We start from the raw sequence: 20,065 nt of genomic DNA, 5'->3' as shown, positions 1-20,065 counted from the left end.
CAGCAGAGAAAGCCTAAATCCAGGGGAATGGCAGCTGTCGCCCACAGCTTTCCAGATGATTGTGGATCAGTGGGGGACGCCAGGCATGGACCTACTAGCGGACAGGTCCAACGCTCAAGTACCCAGATATTTCAGCCGCAGGCAGGATCCTCTATCCCAGGGGATCGATGCCCTGGTACAGCCATGGCCTCAGGGGATCCTGTTATATGCCTTTCCTCCATGGCCCCTGCTGGGCACCATTATACACAAGATTCAGCGGCACAGAGGCCTAGTTCTTCTAGTGGCCCCGGACTGGCCAAGAAGACCCTGGTATGCAGACATGAGAAGACTACTTGCAGGGACTCTGTTTCCCCTGCCTCCACACAGGACCTGCTGCGGCAAGGTCCTATCCTCCACAAGGATCCAGCTCAATTCTCTCTTACGGTCTGGCCATTGAGAGGGCTAGACTGAAGAAAAGAGAATACTCGGGGCCGGTATAGATACACTCCTCCGAGCGCGCAAGTTCTCCACATCACTACTTATATAAGGATCTGGAGAGTATTTGAAGCCTGTGCGAAACTCACAGCACAATCCACATGCCGCTAAAATCCCTATCATTTTGGATTTCCTGCAAGATGGCCTTCAGAAGGATCTGCCCCTCAATTCCATCAAGGTTCAAGTGGCAGCGCTATCCTGCTACGGTCCCCAGAGTGACGGCAACAGCATCGCCACCACCCCAGACGTTTCCCGTTTCCTGAAAGGAGTCAAACACATTCGCCCGCCACTGAAGTGGCTAGTGCCCCTGTGGAACTTCAACCTAGTTTTGGAATTTCTAGCGGGACCCGCCTTCAGACCCACTTTGAGGTCTGTCCCTCCGTTTGTTAACCTTGAAGATGGTGTTCCTGCTGGCTGTATGCTCAGCACGCCGCATCTCAGAGCTACAAGCGCTGTCCTGCCGCGATCCGTTTCTCAGAATCACTCCAGAGGCTATCCATCTTCGCACGGTTCCTTCCTTCTTACCCAAAGCAGTCTCACACTTCCACCTCAACCCAACCATATCCTTGCCTACCACGGAAGGTTTGAAGAAGTCGGAAGAAGGTCGAATACTACGCCATCTCGATATCGGTAGGCTGCTGTCCGGATACCTGGAAATGTCAGAAGCAGTACGAAAGACGGGACCACCTGTTTGTCCTTCACAGCGAGAAGAAGCAAGGGGAAGCGGCCTCACGGGCAACCATCGCCCGCTGGATCAAAGAAGTTATCAAGGCAGCCTACGTAGAAGCGGGAAAACCACCGCCTCTACGGGTCAAGGCTCACTCTACCAGAGCGCAAGCGGCCTCTTGGGCAGAAACTAGGATGCTGTCGCCTGCAGAGATATGTAGAGCGGCGACGTGGTCCTCCCTCCATACCTTCTCCAGATTCTATCGTCTGGACGTCCAGGCCAGGGAGGACACAGCATTTGCGAGGGCAAATCCTGAACGGATATCGGGCAGCCTCCCGCCCAGTCCAGGAGTAGCTTTTGTACATCTCACTTGTTTTGAGTCCATCTGCTACACCGCTAGGAAATGTAGAGATTACTTACCTGATAATCTCGTTTTCCTAGTGTATGCAGATGGACTCAGCATCCCGCCCGGCTGCCGGTATACATGGGGATTCACCGACTCACGGTAAGCCATGTTTTCTTATATAGGGCTCCACCCTGCCGGGGTGTCGACGCCTTCCAGTTGAGAACACTGGCTGTCTCCAGCTACTATCACTCGGTCAGGGTAATCTGTTCATTTAATCGATCGGTCAGTTACACATATATCCATAAAGCTTTGCAAGGAAGATTACTGAGCGCCTGCACTTCCTGCAGGGGTATATGTACCACATGCTGACGTCAGATCCATCTCCAACTGCTAGCACGAGCACACTATACCCATTTGTAATGAGTCCATCTGCCTACACTAAGGAAAACGAGATTATCAGGTAAGTAATCTCTCCATTCTGTCCCTAGCAGCCAGGAAGCTGGACCTTAAGTTTGGAGTATCCTAACCTCTGCACCAGTCAGTCATAGTGGAATCTGTGCTGAAACGGAAAAGAGAAGGATTTTTTCCAAAACTTTCACTGGGCTAATCAATCAAGGATGTATCATGGATGTATCATCCCTGTTTTGAAGTACATCTAATGCTTGATTGGATGCTTTAAAGCTCTGTTCATTGCATCCATTTTGGGAGTTTGTCTGTTGTTCTACGTTTATACATTTACAAGATCGTGATTTTGGGTCTCTCTCGCCGCAGTTTATTGTACGAAACACAGTTTGTGTCTGGGCAAGTGTATCCCTTTAGGAATTTGGAAATATCTATTGATGGCATCTGACTATTACAAATAAAATCTCTTTTGAATCTAAATTTGATGGACATTGAGATTCCCTCTGCCCTATTTTCCTGTTTTTGGTAATTAATTTATTGAGTTTTATATACCGTCATTCGGTAGATATGATATGATAGATATGATAAATATATATATATATATATATATATATATATATATATATATATATATATTATATGATATGATATAGATTGATAATGTTTTGCTATACAAAATTGAAATGACTACATCATATCAAACCGCTTCTTAAACCATCTGATTTCCATATATGTTTTGCAATCTTTAATCCTAACTGGTATTAACTACTGTAACTCCCTTTATGTAGGCCTCCCACAAACCACACTTAGATCCCTCCAGCTTGTCCAAAATTCTGCAGCCTATTTACTCACTAACACTAAACTTTATGATCATATCTCCCTTGCCTTGTATTCTCTTCATTGGCTACCTGTTCAATGGTGCATCACATATAAACTGGTAACTATTGTTACCTTCTCAATAATGTGACTAGCCTCTGGATCAGTTCCATTCTACATCTCTATATTCCATCAAGCAATCTCAGATCAGCAAACCAATTTCTTCTTACAGTCCCTTTGGCTAAACAGGCTAGACTATACATGACTCATGCATGGGCCTTTTCGATTGTTGGCCCTGTTGGCTGGAATTTAATCCTGTCTGCTATTAGAGCCCTGACTAATATCAAAGAGTTCAAGAAGGCACTTAAAACTTTTTAGACAGGCTTTTCAGGATGTAGAAACTGATACTCCATTCACGCAGTCTCAAGCAGCTGTTTTGACTCTCCTGAGTAGCAATTAGCCCTCATTCAGACCTAATTTGTCTGTTTTATATTCTTGCAGCTATCAGCATTTGTTTGTCTTGTTTTTATTATGTATGTTTTCATTGTAACCCACCCCAAACATTGGAGTATGCAGGCAAGAAATGCTTTTAAATAAATAAATCAACTAAGGGGATCATGAAGCAGCACCTGTGCAGAAACTCTCTCACATGCCTCAGTAGAGCTCTATGAGCTAAAAGAAAAGGGTCCATTTGGTGCCGTTGAATGACCTCACCAATATGTCATGGCTAAATCATCCCATTTTTAGTAAGAACATTTTTTTCTGGTGTTTATCCAATAAACACCTATTTGATTTTATTGTTTGCATCAGGGTTGTTTTATTAATGTTTATTGATTAAAACCTAAAATCAGAGGTCCAAGATATAAAGAATGGGAGAAGCCAACTAATTGAAAGTAGAGACACCTGAGATCTAACTTCATTTTTTCTCTAACGAATGCAGAGAAACTTGCCAACTGTAAGCTGAATGTAGCAGAAGTCACTCAGTCTGAAATTGGGCAGAAGCAGAAACTACAGACGGTGCTGGAGGCTGTGCATGACTTGCTGCGACCTCATGGTTTGATCATCAAGTGGAATGTTGACTGTAAGCATCAGTATTATAAAATGGCATTAGTACTGATACACTGCATCCTAAAATACACACACCCGTTTTTTTTCTCCTAGGACAAACAGAATGGTAGTATTCACATGTGGGTGACATCATCTGATGGAGCCTAGCACGGAAAGTTTTCTAGAAATTTTGACTGACTAGCACACTGAGCATGCCCAGCATGCCACTATCTATGCATCCATGTGGGGTCTCTCTTCAGTCCTTTCTTTTCTGTGGAGCTATCGTCTTGCGCAGGTGGAGCTCGTGCTCATTTTTCTTCTGGAAACTTCTTAAAAGTAAACTTTTTTTTGTTTTTTCTTCCTGCGCTGGGTCTCCCTTCGGTTCCCATTTCTTTCTCGGTCAGTGAGTATTTTTTTGTGCTTCTCCTGTATCTTCCGGTCATCGTGCTTTTGCAGTTCCTGGTAAGGCTCATAGCGGCCTCATCGTTGCCCCCAGTGCCTCCGGACTATGTCCCTGACAGATCCATATGAAGTGTACATCCTCTGCATGGGGGCATCGCATGATGTTAGGGGCTACAAATTGTTCACTCAAATGACCTCAAAAGACCGTCGGGCCAGGTTGGACAAGATGGAGAAGATTTTTGGTTCGGGAAAATCCGAACCTTCCACTTCAGCATCGATGTCATCAATGCCTAAGGACCGAGAGGAACCGTTTGTCCTCGATCTCTCGATGACCACTCCTCCCCTGAGGCTTGTGGGGGAAAAAGGCTCACTGGGGATTGCCCAGTCTTGGTTTCCTCCAAGTCGCAGACTTCAGGATAGTCTTCCTCGGCGCTGGGGAAGGACCGGGCCGAGCACCGTGGGAGGTCGCGGAAGCACCGTCACTGGTCCCTGTCTGCATGCGTTGCAGGGCTCAGGCTGGCTACGGCGCTTGTTGCTTTGCCCCTGAAGCGGCCACGGCAAGAGGAAGGCACCATCCTCCCTCGATGCCGGTGGCCTGAGGCCGACCATACCAGTTCCGGTGCCATACGTCAATCCTTCTCGGGACTCTGAGAAGGAGTTAGCCTCTTCCCTTCCCTCAGCCTGCCCTTTCATCGGAGGCTTTTGAGGCGGAGTTGGAACGTCAGGTGTGTCTGGCAGTGGAACGTACTTTGCGCGACAGGGAGCTGGTGTTCCCGACCCCTGGGCCTATGCCTTCCCTGACACTGGTGCCGTCACCCGCCCTCAAGGCCAATGCCCGCACAGATGCTGCCTATGATACTGGGATTGGAACCATGGTTGGACTGTCTTGACATCGTCCTCAGTGTCCTCCCGATGCCAGCGATTCCTCGGTGGGCTGTTGGGCACCGAAACGCAAGGCGTCCAAGCTTGGTCTCATGGGGGATTTCTCTGAGGAAAAGGGCCCATGATGCCCTATGCTCCATGGGGCCCCTTGTCCCTGTCCGGCTCTACCGGGACCAGGGCCCAGGCCTTCAGGCCCCTCGATGCCTTTGGGTTCCTCGATACTCTTGGGTCCCTCGGTATCCCTGCCTAGGAATGTGCCCTGTGCTCCCTGGCCCCCATCTCCTAGCAGCCAAGATGAGGCTGAGGGCCTGCACGGCCTGTGGGGGGGAGGATTCCTCTGTATCATCGGTGAATTCCAATCTTTAGTCAGATCCTTCCCCCTTGGAGGAGCACCGCCGTTCTCCACCGGAGGACTTCGACCTTCGCAGGGTTCGTCCAGGAGATGGTTGAAGCCATTCCCTTTCAGGTTATGACAGAGGAAGATATGACTGCCATAAGATGCTGGAGATCCTCCAGCTCGTGGAGGCCCCGAAGGAGGTTGTAGCATTGCTTGTTCATGAGATCTTCAGGGAACTGCTTCTTTGGCTCTGGGAGCACCCCCTCTCTGTAGCCCCAGTGAACCGGAAGGCTGATGGGGTGTACCTTGTACAGCAGACCGTGGGGTTTGAGAAGTGCCAACTTCCCCACTAATCAGTGGTAGTTGAATCCGTGCTACAAAAAGGCAAAGAGGTGGAAAACCCATGCTTCAGCTCCTCCTGGCGAGGACAACAGAGCATGGGATGCTATGGGTAGGAGAGTGTTTCAGGGCTCCATGTTGGTGTCTCGTATCACCACCTACCTTTTGTATATGACCCAATATACCCGTAATCTCTGGAAACAAGTCCAGGAAGTTGCAGATGGCCTGGCGCAGCAGCCTCAGGAGGCCCTTACAGCGCTTGTCCAGCAGAACCTGGAGTGTGGGAAGCACAAGGTATGTGCTGCCTACATTGTATTTGAGATGGCGGGTCGAGTTGCAGCAGCTGGCATTTCAGCATGGTGACTCGCCTGGCTTCATGCCTCGGATCTTCATCCAGAGGTGCAAGACTGGCTAGCTGACTTGCCTTGCACGGGCGATAACTAGTTTGGTGGCAAGATCAAGGAGGCAGGTGCACAGCTGAAGGATCACCATGAGACCCTCCAGCATTATAGAAACATAGAAACATAGAAATGACGGCAGAAGAAGACCAAACGGCCCATCCAGTCTGCCCAGCAAGCCATGTATTTTTTTTTTCCTTTCCTCTCTCTCTCATACTTGTTACGCTTGGCTTCTAGTACTCTCAAGTTCTATTTCCCCTCCTCCCCACTATCAATGTAGAGGAGCAGCGCTGGAACTGCATCAAGTGAATATCCGGCTCAATTAGGGGTAGTAACCGCCGCAATAAGCAGGCCACACCCCTGCCCTTGTCTACCCAGACTGTGCAATCCACATACAGATCCTCCCTTCCTCATTCCCCCTGCCGTTGAAGCAGAGAGCTACGCTGGACATGCATTGAAAGTAAAGTATCTGCCCAGCTACACCTCGCTTCCCTGTGAATACAATTTTTTTTTCTTCCACATTACCTCTTGCCGTTGAAGCCCAGAGCAATGATGGAGTTACAACCATGTGTATGTACACTGAACAAGGATATTATCTCCAGGTAGTAGCCCCCATTTCCGGGAGCCACATTAACAAACAAATATTGAACAAGCCTAGTAATTGGCAATACCTATAGCCTATGACCTCACCGGTAATTTTACATACTCTTACCCACCCCTGTTTTGTTTTGTTTTTTTTTATTATTTGGGAGATGATAGCCCTCCATCCTTCCCTCCGTGAAGGTGGTATACCAGTTGGCATCCCACTCCGTGAATGCCACTCCATCCTTCCGCTCCGTGAAGGTGGAACACCGACCACTGACCACGGGCATCCCGCTCCGTGAAATGCCTCTGTGGCTACTGCCGCTCTGGTGCAGTGTTCTGGCCGCCTCCTTCCACCCTTGGGCTTGCGGGCCCCGGTTGTTTGATCCCTGTGTCTGGTACTTTTCGTGGCTGTGACAACTCCCCCCCCCCCCCCCCCCCCACAACAAGACCTTTAATTAGGGCTTCAAGGGCTGCTGTTTCTCCCTTTTACTGCAACAGGTCTGAGGCGATCTCTAGCTTAGCCTTTCTGCGCACTTCGGCGTGGCGGAGGCTGTGGCAAGCAGTGGCTTCCTGTTGTTCTATTCTGAGCCCTTCTATCTTGAGGGCTGTTGCTTGTTCAGCATTCTGTATTCTCTTTATTCACGTCCTCTAGACTTGATGGATCCACAGTGTTTATCCCATGCCCCTTTGAAGTCCTTCACAGTTTTTGATTTCACCACTTCCCTCCGGAAGGGCATTCCAGGCATCCACCACTCTCTCTGTGAAGAAACTACTTCCTGACATTGGTTCTTAGTCTTCCCCCCTGGAGCCTCAGATCGTGACCTCTGGTTCTGCTGATTTTTTTCTGATGGAAAAGGTTTGTCGTTGTCTTAGGATCATTAAAGCCTTTCAAGTATCTGAAAGTCTGAATCATATCACCCCTGCTCCTCCTTTCCTCCAGGGTGTACATATTTAGATTCTCATTTATTGGCTGGAGCTTCAGCTTTGCTGGTGTCTTCTAAGAGGTCCTCTTGGCCAGGGTCACGGAGACCCTTCTACAGATGAAAGTATTACTACTCTCCTGCCCCTAGCTCTTGGCCACAGCCGACCAGCACCAGGGGCAGATCTCAGCAACTGCGGGGTCCTAGGCCTCAGCCAGCACCCCAGGCTAGCCCCACTACAGGGTTTTGACTGGATGCGAGAGAGCATAAGCCAGTCGCCTCTTTCGGTACCGGTGGATCCCCACCGGTCGGGGGGAGGCTCTATTTCTTTGTGGATGGGTGGCCGGCCGTGACTTTGGATCAGTGGGTCCCGTCTTGCATCCAGAAGTGTTCTGAGGGGAGCTCTTGGCCCTTCTAATGGCCAGGGCAGTGGAACTTATCCCTCAGGAGCAGCAGGAATGGGAGTTTTACTCCCATTATTTTCTAATTGCAAAGAAAAAAGGAGGCCTCTGTCCCATCCTCTATCTGCGAGCCTTGAACAGATTTCTCGAGAGACAGGTTCAAGATGGTGCCTTGGGTACCTTGATTCCCCTCTTAAAAAGAGGAGACTGGCTTTGCTCTCTCGACCTCAAAGATGCATATACTCACATCAAGATTCTCCCCAGTCACAGGAGGTATCTCCACTTTGTGGTGGGCGGTCATCATTTTCAGTACTGTGTTCTCCCGTTCAGCCTGGCCTCTGCACCCTGGGTCTTCACGAAGTGTTTGGCCGTGATGTGTGCCTGTTTGCACTAGATGGGAATCCAGGTCTTTCCACATCTGGACCACAAGCTGATCAAGAGCAGCACACAAGCAGGGGGCAATACAGGCTCTACGCTGGACCATTCGGGTGTTGGAATACCTGGGTTTTCTAATCAACTACCTAAAATCCAATCTCTGTCCGTTGTCATGGCTGATTTTATAGGAGCTGTGTTGGACGCGACACAGGTGAAGGACCTTTTGCTCGCGTCAGGGTGCACGCACTGGTAACCTTTGCGGAAGAGGTCAAAACTGCTGGCTGGTCTCTGCGCAGCGTATGCTGCAACTTTTGGGGTACATGGCCACGATGGTCCATGTCACCCCGTTCGCCCACTTGCATATGCTTTGGGCCCAGTGGACCCTACGCTCCCAATGGCAGCAGGCCAATCAGGGCCTTCAAGTTCACATCCAGGTTTCACCCTCTCTCAGGGCTTCCCTGGCTTGGTTGAGGTCCCCATCCAATCTGGAATAGGGGGTGCCTTTTCAGGCTCTCCCTCACCAGGTGGTGCTTATCACAGATGCATCTCACCTGGACTGGAGTACCCATTTGTATAGCCTCCACACCCAAGGCCTTTGGACCAGTCAGGAAGCTCAGTGTCAGATAAACTCCTGGAGTTGAGGGCGATCCGGTACGCGCTCTGGACCTTCCGGGTTCGGCTGTCCAACAAGGTGATTCTCATTTGGACAATCAGGTGGCCACGTGGTATATAAACAAGCAAGGGAACACCAGGTTCTTCCTCCTTTGTCAGGAGGCGGTTCAGACCTGGAGCTGGCCCTGTCTCAGGGGATGTTGCTCCATGTACTTGGCCAGTGTGGAGAACCCCTAGCAGACAGGCTAAGTCGCACCTTCCAGCCTCACGAGTGGTCTCTGAAGCAGAAGGTGGCGGACCAGATCTTCCGTCTCTGGGGAATTCTGGACGTGAATCTATTTACCTCCCTCTGCAACAGGAAAGTTCCTCAGTACTGCTCCCTGTCCAGGTCAGATGGCCAGCCAGTCACGGATGCCTTTGCCCTCCATTGAGGGGGGGCAGGCCTCCCGTATGGATACCCTCCACTTCCGTTGGTGATGAAGACTTCTTGAAGCTTCGCCAGGGCTGGGGGACTATGATCCTCATTGCCCCCCATTGGCTGAGACAGGTCTGGTTTCCATTACTGCGAGATCTCTCCCAGCGGGACTAGTTTGTCTGGGGACTGCCCCAGACCTCCTTACACAGGATCAGGACAGGTTACATCACCCCAACCTCCAGGCCCTGTCCCTGACAGCCTGGATATTGAAAAGGTTGATCCTGCAGCCCGTGAATCTCTTAGAGGATGTGTCTCGGGTCCTGGTAGCCTTAATAAAGCCTTCCACCAGGAAGTCTTATGATTTGAAGTGGAGGAGGTTTGCAATCTAGTGTGAATAGAAGGGCCTTGATCCCTTCTCTTGGGAACTCCTGGATTACCTGCTGCACCTTCGGAGACCGGGCTTAAAATTAACTCCATTTGGCTGCACCTGCGGGCCATAGGTGCATACCACGGTGTGGTGGGTGATTTGCCCATCTCGGTGCAGCCCCTTGTAGGGCTTTTCATGCGTGGATTGCTTCAATTGCGGCCTCCCCTATGGGCACCCGCAGTGTCCTGGGACCTGAATGTGGTGCTGGCCCAGCTGATGAAACCGCAGTTTGAGTCACTGCGCTCCTCTGCTCTTAAGTATTTGACTTGGAATGTCATATTCCTGATTGCGATCAGGTCGGCACGCAGGGTCAGTGAGCTGCATGCATTGGTGGACTTATCCGTCCTACACAAAGTTTTTCCATGGCCTACAAATGCACCCTAAGTTCCTGCTGAAGTTGGTTACAGAATTCCACCTTAACCAGTCCATTGTCCTGCCCACATTTTTCCCCAGGCCTCATTCCAACCCAGGGGAAAAAGGGCGCTGCACACACTGATTGTAAAAGGGCCTTGGCCTTCTACCTGGACCGGGATAGCAAGCCATAGACAATCCACCCAGCTGTTTTTCTCTTATGACTCCAACAGGCTGGGTGTGGCTGTTACCAAGCAGACTCGAGCTGGCTAGCTGACTGCATCACCTCTGCTATGACCAGGTGGGGCTGCAACTGGTGGGCCACGTCACAGCTCATTCTGTTAGGGCCATGGCCACTACTGTGGTCCACCTGCATGCAGTTCCCATTGGGGAGATCTGCAAGGCTGCGACATGGCGTTCTTTCCACACCTTCGCGCCTCATTATTGGCCTGGACAGGGATGACTAGCGTGAAAGCAGATTCGGCCTGTCTGTCCTCTGAAATCTTTTTCAGCTGTGAATCCAATTCTTCCTACTTATGGCCCTATTTTGGATTCAGGCTGTTCCCAATGTTACCAACAGCACCTCTGTTGTTGTGCCTGTTGGCACCTAGTTTGATGTCTGTTTGACCCATTATCTCGGTCCACCCTTTAGCTAGGGATTCCTGAGAACTCCTAGGGACAGCAGGATATTAGTTCTCAGGAAACCCGCCCACCGCCCCGCAGAGTTGGATTCTCCTGGTTTGTTGTTTTACTTTTCATGATCTATGTAAGAGACTGAAGAGAAACACCGCATGGACAGGTGGATAGTGGTATGCTGGGCATGCTCAATGTGCCAGTCAAAGTTTCTAGAAATTGACATAAGTTTTCCGTGCTGGGCTCCATCGGATGATGTCCACCTATATGTGAGGATTACATCCTGCTGTCCTAGGAAATACCTGTTACAGGTAAGCAGCCTCGCTTTCCTCCTCCTGGGTTTAATCCTAGGTTTCTCTTTTTTTTAAAGAGACTTTTATATTTATTTTAAATAAAAGCTCCTTTGCATAATGCCAATACCCTTCTTTCTAAGACCTCCTTGCTATGAGGTGTTCCTTAAATGCTTTTCATAGAGCAGTGCCATACTGGCCAAAGTGCAGCTGCATGTTGATCTGCCACCTTGCACCCCAGTTTCCTTAGAACCATACTGTGGGAACTTCTAATCTGAAGTTCTCAAAAACCTTTTATTTTTTCTTGAGAATGAAAGAAAAAGTGATTTCAATTATTTAACTGCTAAATTAATTATTTAAAATAGATTGTATTGCTATTTCAGTCACTTCTACTAGAACAGAAGGGGGAAATGTATGACTCCACAAAGTGACTGGATTTGTAGTTGTGTTCCGTGGGTAATGCTGGTTAGAAATTTATGCACAAATTGCCTCAGGACATATGCAATCTTTTCATAAAATATAAAAAAAAATGCAGTAAAAATAATTACATTTATATGCACATTGTACCATGAGGCTTGGAAGCATAATTTACTCTATTAAAATATTTGTTGGTTTTATCAGTTTCAAGAAAATAAGGTCTTGAATTGTCCATGCTGAAACTTGAATCCATAATTAAAGTTTCCACAGATGATATAGACAGAGACCTTAGATAACACTTTTTCTCCGACCATAATCGTATTTCTTGATAAACAGCTCTATTTTTTACCCTATATTAATACTAATTAATTTCAATCCTCTTCTTTAAAGCCATCCATGGGAAGAATTTAGTTTCTATCCTGCACCTTCTGGTAGCTTTAGCCATGCATTTCCGGGCTCCCATCAGGCTCCCTGAACATGTCTCAGTGCAAGTGGTGGTTGTAAAGGTAAGTGAGACCTAGGATTATTTCCCTCAGGTCATCAAGAATAATATTTTACGGGTGTTTACTGTAAAGCACAAAGCTTTTTTTAAAATTGGATATATAATTTAGTTTATATTCAGGGTAAGGGTTTAGAACCAAAATAATATTACTATAAAGAATTTGGATGTCTATACAGTGTATCAGACCCTTTTAATTTTTCCACATTATAACTTTATTCTAAAATGAATATGAATGTTTTCCCTCCACAGTCTACATACAGTACCTCATAATGATAAAGTGAAATCAGGTTTGTAGAAAATTTGTGCAAATTAATGAAATATTTCTGTCTGTGTTTCTACAGAAAAAAACACTGCCATTATTTTAAAACACTACTGGCCTACCAGATCATGATGTGTATTTGCTATTCATTGGTGAATTAATATACTGAAACACATGACCTCATGTCAACATATGCAACTCCACTTTTCCCCTATCAAAGCATAATATGTAGCTGCTGTTCCTTGGTGTATTATGTCCATTAAGCTCATAATTTCATATCTAGGAGTACTACTCTTATCTCCTTGTTCATACCCATAGGTTGAATAGTATTCAGTTTGTATATCCAGTATTGCTCTCTCTTGTTCAAGATCTTAGCTCTGTCTTTTCCCTGTGATAGATTTCTACCTGGTCTACAATCTACCATTTCAGGCACAGGTTCTTAAAGAAAGACTGATACAAAGTGGATCAAAGGGCATGGTTTGTGAATAGACAATTGCTGTTAACATAGCCCAGGCAGGAGGAATCAGATCAAGTATATTCAGCTTCGAGTTGCCTGAGCACAAAGCCTACTGAATGTATGAAGGTCCTATAAACAAATTAGAGCATTTCAATAATTAATATATTATAGTGTTAGTTGATAGCAGTTTTGTGAATTTTCTTTGTCTAGACATAGCATTAAGATTAAGCTGATTACACTATTCACTGACAATGATGTCAGTGTTGTTTTCTCAATTATAAATTATGATAAACGTGTTGATTATTCAGATGCCTTCATTACTTGGAGGATTCTTCCTTTCTTTTTGCTAGAGAGTTCTGAACCTTGAGTTATATCTCAGCCTTAATTAAAGATGCATCAGAATCTCATCCTGGCTCCTGGGCATTCCAAAGTACTTTCAAAAGTTCCCTCTCAAAAGTGTTGGCTTTGAATTGAGCCATTGTGGGATTTCACTTTCGATCTTATTACATCATAATCTAAAGTTCATCACAAACATGTTCTGTGTTTTGGGAAGTTACCCTTCTTTAGTAAACTTGGAGAATAGATATCCCCTGGAAACATATGCAATGTTGTGATAGGATTGATATGATAAAGTGAAGTGTGGAGGCATATTTTAGAGGCAATTTCAGTAAGCATTATTAAGATATCAAGGGTCAGGATATTGACTATGATCTGAATTTAAGATTTTTGAATCTCATCAGTGGGTCTGGATTTCAGTAATTCCCTTCATATGGTTCAGCCTGGCATAGACAGTGCAGTTTGGTTTTGATAGAGTATCATAACTTGACTGTTGGGGATGAACACTAGGGAAAATCATCTTTCTCCTAGGACAAGCAGGATTGTAGTCCTCACAGATGGGGTGACATCATCAGATAGAGCCTGGCACGGAAAAACTTTGTCAGTTTCTAAAACTGACTGGGCACACTGAACATGCCCAGCATGCCACTATCTGCGCAGCCACGCGGGTTCCTCTTCAGTCTCATTTTTCCACGAAGCAGTTGCCTCGTGTTCTCTGAACTCTCTTTAAAATTTTCAAAAATGTCTTTTAATCGAGGATTTCTCCTCTGTTTTCCTCCATGCGCTGTTCTCCCAGCGTCTCAGTAGATGTTTCTCTCGTTCTTTGCGGTTGATTCCCAAGCATGTCACCTTCCTGATGGCCGCTGGCCATCGACTGCTCACCGGCTTATTTTCATGACGTCTTCCAGTTTTCATAAGTGCCCCCAGTGCCTGCGGACCATGTCTCTCACGGATCTGCACGAAGTCTGTATCCTCTGCCTCGGGGTTTCTCACGACGTCCACGGGTGCCTTGACTGCTCAAATGACCAGCAAGGGCCATCATACCCAGCTAGACAAGATGGAGTCACTTTTGGGCCCCAAAAAGTCGGGCTGCATCGATTCCAGCATTGGGGACTATCGACACCCGAGGGTTCACAGAGACCCCTCCGACTCTGTGTCGCCTTCTACGTCCTGTCTGATCCCTCCTCATGCAGAGAAGAGTTTGGGGGACAGGCTCTCTCTGTCATCTGAACGTTCCAAGGCATCTGGATCGCCTGCTTCTTTGGCGCTAGAGAAGGACCAGACCGAGTTCTGAGGGAAACACAAACATCAGCACCGGCAATCATCATCGCACGGTGCTGGTGCCGATTCCGGAAGGGCTCCGGCCCATGTCAAACCTCCTCTGAAATGACCCCATGGCAGAGAGGCCCCATCCTCTTTCAAACCTGCAAGTCCCAGGCGTGCCCCATCGAGTGTGGTGCCGGGCTCCGAGCCTCCTCGGCACCCCTGTGGAGGCTCCGGTGACACCTCATCCTCCTCCTTCTCCGTCGTCCGTGTTCTCATCACTGGACTTTCAGAAGGAGTTGGACTGCAGGGTGCAACAGTTGGTGCTCAGAGTCCCTTTGGAGCATTGAACCGGCGCCGGCCCCCATAACGGCGCCGAAGCTAGCGCCCACGCTGCTAGCACCCCTGCTGGAGCGTCTCGACATCCTGTTAGTTGTTCTACTACCGACGCAACTGGTGCCGATAGTTCCTTCGGTTCCCCATCGGCCACCGAGATCCCCCTCCAGAGCAATACCGATTATTGGATCCTCCGAGGAGGAAGATAAGCAACCACGCCCGAGGCCTTCGAAGATGCCTGCACTCCCCGAGCCATCAGGAGTCCCAGGGCCATTAGGTACCTCGCAGCCCTCGGTGCCTCCGGGCACCATCGATGCCCTTCAGGCCTCTGACACCAAGGCTGCCGAGACCACCCTCAATGCCGCTACTGCTAGGCATGGGTGCTGGACTCCCTCGCCATCCTCCTATGGAAGGTAGCGAGGAGGATGTGCCATACGATCCCTGGGGCAATGATTCATCAGCATCCTCTTCTGATGGCTCTGGCAACTTGCTTCTGAGCCCTCTCCACCGGATGAGAGACGTTGCTCTCCCCCAGAAGAACCTCTCATTTGCGGGCTTTGTCTGAGATATTGTTGCGTATCCCGTTCGCAGCAGGCCTGCGTCTGGGCCCACTTACCCACGGCGCCCAGCTTCCAGTCCTGGTTTGTCCTCCCTCACGGCTGTGGGCAGCCACCTACGCTTCCGAGCCGCCTCTGCTGTCCCTGGCTCCACCACGAATCCCTCTGTCTCCTGGCAGGTCTCCCCATGTGTGCTGCGGGGAGATGCTGCCCTCTAGGCGCTTGCTCACCTTGCCGGGTTTTAAAGGGGCCGTGGCGGGAATTCAGCCCGCGGCCCCGGATGATGTCACTGGGCCCTTGGCAACAGGTCTCCACAGTTGTCGTGTGCTCTTTGCTGGTTCCTGATCCTTGGAACGGTCAGAGGACAGAGAGGGACGGTCCCCTGAGCTCTTCTCTGCACGAGGAGGGATCAGACGGGACGTAGAAGGCGACACAGAGTCGAAGGGTTCCTGTTCCTGATCTGTACCTGGTTCCTTCCTTGCCTTGTTGGACTGACTTCTGGCTTTGACCCTTGCTACGCTTTGGACCATGCTTGGACTGACTTCTGGCTTTGACTCTCGCTACGTTTGGACCACGCTTGGACTGCTTTCTGGATTTGACCCCCGTTTCTTTGACTGCCTTTCCACGTCTCGTGCCTGCCCTGATACCAGCCTGCTCTCTACTACGTCTCCTGGTATCTCCCTGGACTTGGCCTTTCAGGCTCTGGCCTACTATTACTCAGGCGTTACCTGTCTTCGCCTCTGGTTCCCTTTGGCGCTTGGGTCTCTGGATCACTGCCTCGTCCGGACCTGCTTTGGCCTTCCTATTATCTCTGCTGGTCCCTGGCTGATTACTACCTTGTCTCGTGGAAGTCATCTGACGGAGGCCCACCTAAGACCAAGCTGGACCCAGCACCCAAGGACTCAATCTGCAGGGAACGTGGGCTGGTACTGGCGAAGCTCCAGTCGGCCTCCGTCGCTCAGCCAGCTCAGTCTCCTGACATCGGGGACCCGTAGGGCTTGCTCTGTTGGTAGCGTCAACCCCACCTTGAGCCAAGGGTCCACCTCTGGCACACAGGTTGCCAAGGCCATGGACTCAGCGGAGCCTTCTGCCCTTCAGGCCATTCCGGGCCTGGCTTCTAAGATCCAGGAATAGCAGCGGTTTCTAGAGGCACTGGCCTCTTCCGTCGAGTGCCTCCACGCTCGGCTAGATACCCACACTGGCCCTACAGCACAAACTACCATACCAGTCAGCCTTCAGCCTTTGCCCTCGCCCTCTAGGGCTCTGTTGGCCCTACTTGCTCCACCCCGTTTCAGTGGGAATCCCAGGCTCTGCAGAGGGTTTATCAACCAGTGCTATATGCAGTTTGCTCTGCAGCCGTCCATCTTCCAGGATGAACTCATGAAGTTAACCTTCATGCTTTCTCATCTGTTGGGTAAGGCGTTGGGCATGGGCTTCTTCCTTGTGGGAGCGTTCGGACTCTCTTCTTCAAGAGCTGTCTCACTTTGTGGCTGTCTTCTGTCGGACATTCGACGACCCAGGGAGGCAGGCTGTGGCCAGCTCCAGTCTTCTACACTTGTGGCAACATCAACGAGCCCTCAACGATTATACAATTGAGTTCTGAAACCTTGCCACAGAATTGGCATTGCAAGAAGATTGCCTCCAAGCTATCTACCTGGACGGTTTGTCCACCAGCTCAAGGATGAGCTCGCGGCCCACGAGCTACCTTCCTTCCTCGAGGACCTTATTGACCTGGCAAGCTGCATAGAACCATCGCCTCCAGGAGCATCACCGTGAAGTGCGAACCCCCAGACGAACCACCGTGGAAGCATTCCAGTTCACCACCAGCAGCATTGTCCACTACCAGCAGAACCCTGCCATCTACAAAAACGGAAGAGCCCATGCAGCTGGGTCGAGGGCGCTTGTCTCCGGAGGAAACGCCTCAGACGGAGGCATTCGTGTCTGTCCTTGTACTGCGGGGCTTCCAGCCACTGCCTCCAGTCTTGTCCTATCTGTCCAGGAAACTCTTGGGCCTAAGTTTTGGTTGGGGTCCTGAATTTGGGCGCTACTTCTTCTCCGGTCCCTCAACTGTCCTTACCAGTCACCTTGACTTGGGACTCTCGCTCTTTCCCAGTCCTGGCTCTGGACTTGGTGCATCTCCTGGGTATCTCCTGGGTATTCTCCACTCGCACTCTTGAGACACCGTTACGTATTGCCTCTATTCACAGTGAAACCGTTGCCCGGTAGGATCTCGCTAGTAACGGCACCCTCCATCTCGTCACTGGAGCCCTACATGAGGAAGAGGTTGAACTCTTCATTCTGGAGAAATCCATTATCCAGTGGTCTTGGGATTGCCGTGGCTTCAGCGTCACTCCCCCCAGTTTGACTGGGGAACTCTACAACTCACTGAGTGGAGCCCAGTCTGTCATCATATGTGCCTGAAGAAGGTGGCACCTCCTTCTGCGATTTCCCCTGGCAGTGACTGCTTCTGGCCTTCCACCTCCATACGTGGATTTCGAAGATGTATTTTCTAAGCAGAAGGCTGATATCCTTCCGCCTCTACGCAAGTTTGATTGCCCCATCGAGCTGCTGCCGGGCACAATGCCTCCTAGGGGTAGGATCAACTGCTTTCGGTGCCCGAGAACCGTGCTATGACTGAGTATATCCAAGAGAACCTGGTCAAGGGTTTCATTCGCCCTTCAACCTCGCCCGCGAGCGTGGGCTTTTTCTTTTCATGAAGAAGGGATGGATCTTTGAGATCATGTATTGATTACCGTGGCTTAAATGCTATAACCCGCAAAGACAAGTACCCTCTGGCTGCTGATCACGAATTGTTCGATCGACTCCAGGGCGCCACCAATTTTACCAAGTTGGATCTGCGAGGCACTTATAATCTGGTCCGCATACGACCTGAAGACGTTTGGAAGACGGCATTTAATACCAGGGATGGACAACTATGATACCTTGTGTCATGCCTTTTGACTTTGTAATGCCCCTGTGGTATTTCAACGCATGATAACGAGATACTCTGCAACCTCCTATACACTAAGGTCGCCACGTATTTAGATGACATCCTCATCTTCTCCATAGACCTGACGACACACCATGCCGACGTCCGCACGATGCTCCAGCACCTTCGAGAGAACCATTTATATTTGCTAAACTCGACAAATGCCTCTTTGATCAATCAAGCCTACCTTTCCTAGGCTATATAATCTCTCAGCAAGGTTTCATGATGGACCCAAGTAAATTAAGACATTCGATACGCCTTTGGGCTTTCAGGCGCTCCAGAGGTTCTTGGAATTCACAATTATTACCGCCACTTTATAGCTAACTACTCCTTGCTGGCAGCGCCCCTTACGGCTATGACCCGTAAAGGCAGCAACACCAAGAATTGGTCACCTGAAGCCCTTGCTGCCTTCCAGAGAGTTAAGGATGCCTTCCTCTCAGGTCCTTGCCTGCGCCACCCAGATCTGAATCGCCCCTTCATTGTAGAAGTGGACGCCTCTGCCATAGGGGCTGGGGTGGTTCTGAGTCAGCACTCGACCCAAGGAGTCCTCCATCCATGCTCATTTTACTCCCGCAAGTTTTCCCCTGCTGAGTAAAATTACAGCATCAGTAATAGGGAGTTACTCGCGATTAAATTCGCCCTCAAAATATTTCCCCTTTGTTTAAATTGTACACTCACAGATTTTGAAGATATCAGTCGAGATAAAACCAGTGGTGACTAAAGCCTATTACCTTCCTTATTCTGACCCTAATCTGCCCTCCTGACCCCGCCAGGAGGGCAGAGTTAGTAATCTGTAGCGAACTAATGTTAGATGTTCCTTTAAGAAAGGAAGGTAGCAAGCTGTTATGGACCAACTCCCCAGGGAAGAGGAGTTGGCAATCTGTTCTATGATATTCTTCTGGGGAGAGGAACTAACAATAGGATATTGTACTTCGCTACTGAGATAGCAATCAATCATGCCTCTGCCTCGGAGTAGCAATCTGTTATATATAGGCTGCTGGCAAGTCCCAAACAAAGAGAAGGTAGTTGTCTGTATAGTACTTTCGTGAGCGGTGTTAGTGGTCTGTAGTGGTTGGCTCCCACAGTGTGATAGTAGTGTAAAGAATGACCACTAGGAGGAAATGGTGAATGCCTGGGCCAATGGCAGATGACAGCGCCCCCAGGAGGAGATCCTGAGAGGAACCACTGGCTAGGCTAGAATATGAAAGTAAACAGAAATAGTTCCTTATAAGCTGGAAGCTGACCATCAGAGGTGGCAGTAGAGAGTCGAGGTGTCTGGTAGGGCTGAAGTCCTTCTGATACTAGAATGTAATCTCTGGGTCACTGAGCTGTAGAGAGAGACTAGAAGGAGTGAGTAGACAGGGTATACTGGATACAAGATGGTACACTTACAATAGTAGATGTCTGCAATGGTCTCTATGCCACAGAGTGTCTTCAGTATATTCAGGAACAGGAGCCGTAGGCAAGCACTTGTTCCTCTTCACAGTCTGTAATAAGAACTCACAATAGCTTTATATGAAATGGCCTCTAGCATAGAAGAGAGTCTGTAAAGGATTCTAGGAACATAGGAACCGGTATTCACTCCACGAGGGCCTATCTGCAATCTTGCCAATCTAACTCTCGATCTCCATACCTGCGATAACGTCTTGGACGGAAGGGAGTCTTCAGAGCTATAGGAATGTAGGCCCTTGTGGAGCGAGTACCGATTCCTATGTACAATAGAACTCACTGTGTTCACGTCCGTGATCGCTTCCAGGCAATGAGGAGTCTTCTGAGTATTCCGGCAATCTGAAATCAAGAATAGAGAGCGGAGCCCCCGTGGAGCGGGTA

General features: G+C 49.1%; 1 protein-coding gene across 1 annotated transcript in view; it reads left to right on the top strand.

Annotated features, from left to right (window-relative positions):
* Nucleotides 1-20,065, top strand: part of PARVB (parvin beta) — a 465,356-nt gene that overhangs the window by 227,470 nt on the left and 217,821 nt on the right. The window contains 2 exon segments of the mRNA XM_029600119.1: nucleotides 3,646-3,786; nucleotides 11,927-12,042. Of these exon segments, the coding sequence (XP_029455979.1) occupies nucleotides 3,646-3,786; nucleotides 11,927-12,042 (257 nt within the window).

Source organism: Rhinatrema bivittatum, chromosome 4, assembly GCF_901001135.1.
Source record: "Rhinatrema bivittatum chromosome 4, aRhiBiv1.1, whole genome shotgun sequence".
Lineage (NCBI taxonomy): Eukaryota > Metazoa > Chordata > Amphibia > Gymnophiona > Rhinatrematidae > Rhinatrema > Rhinatrema bivittatum.
Note: the sequence above shows the minus strand (reverse complement) of the source record. Positions and strands in the feature narration are given on the sequence as shown.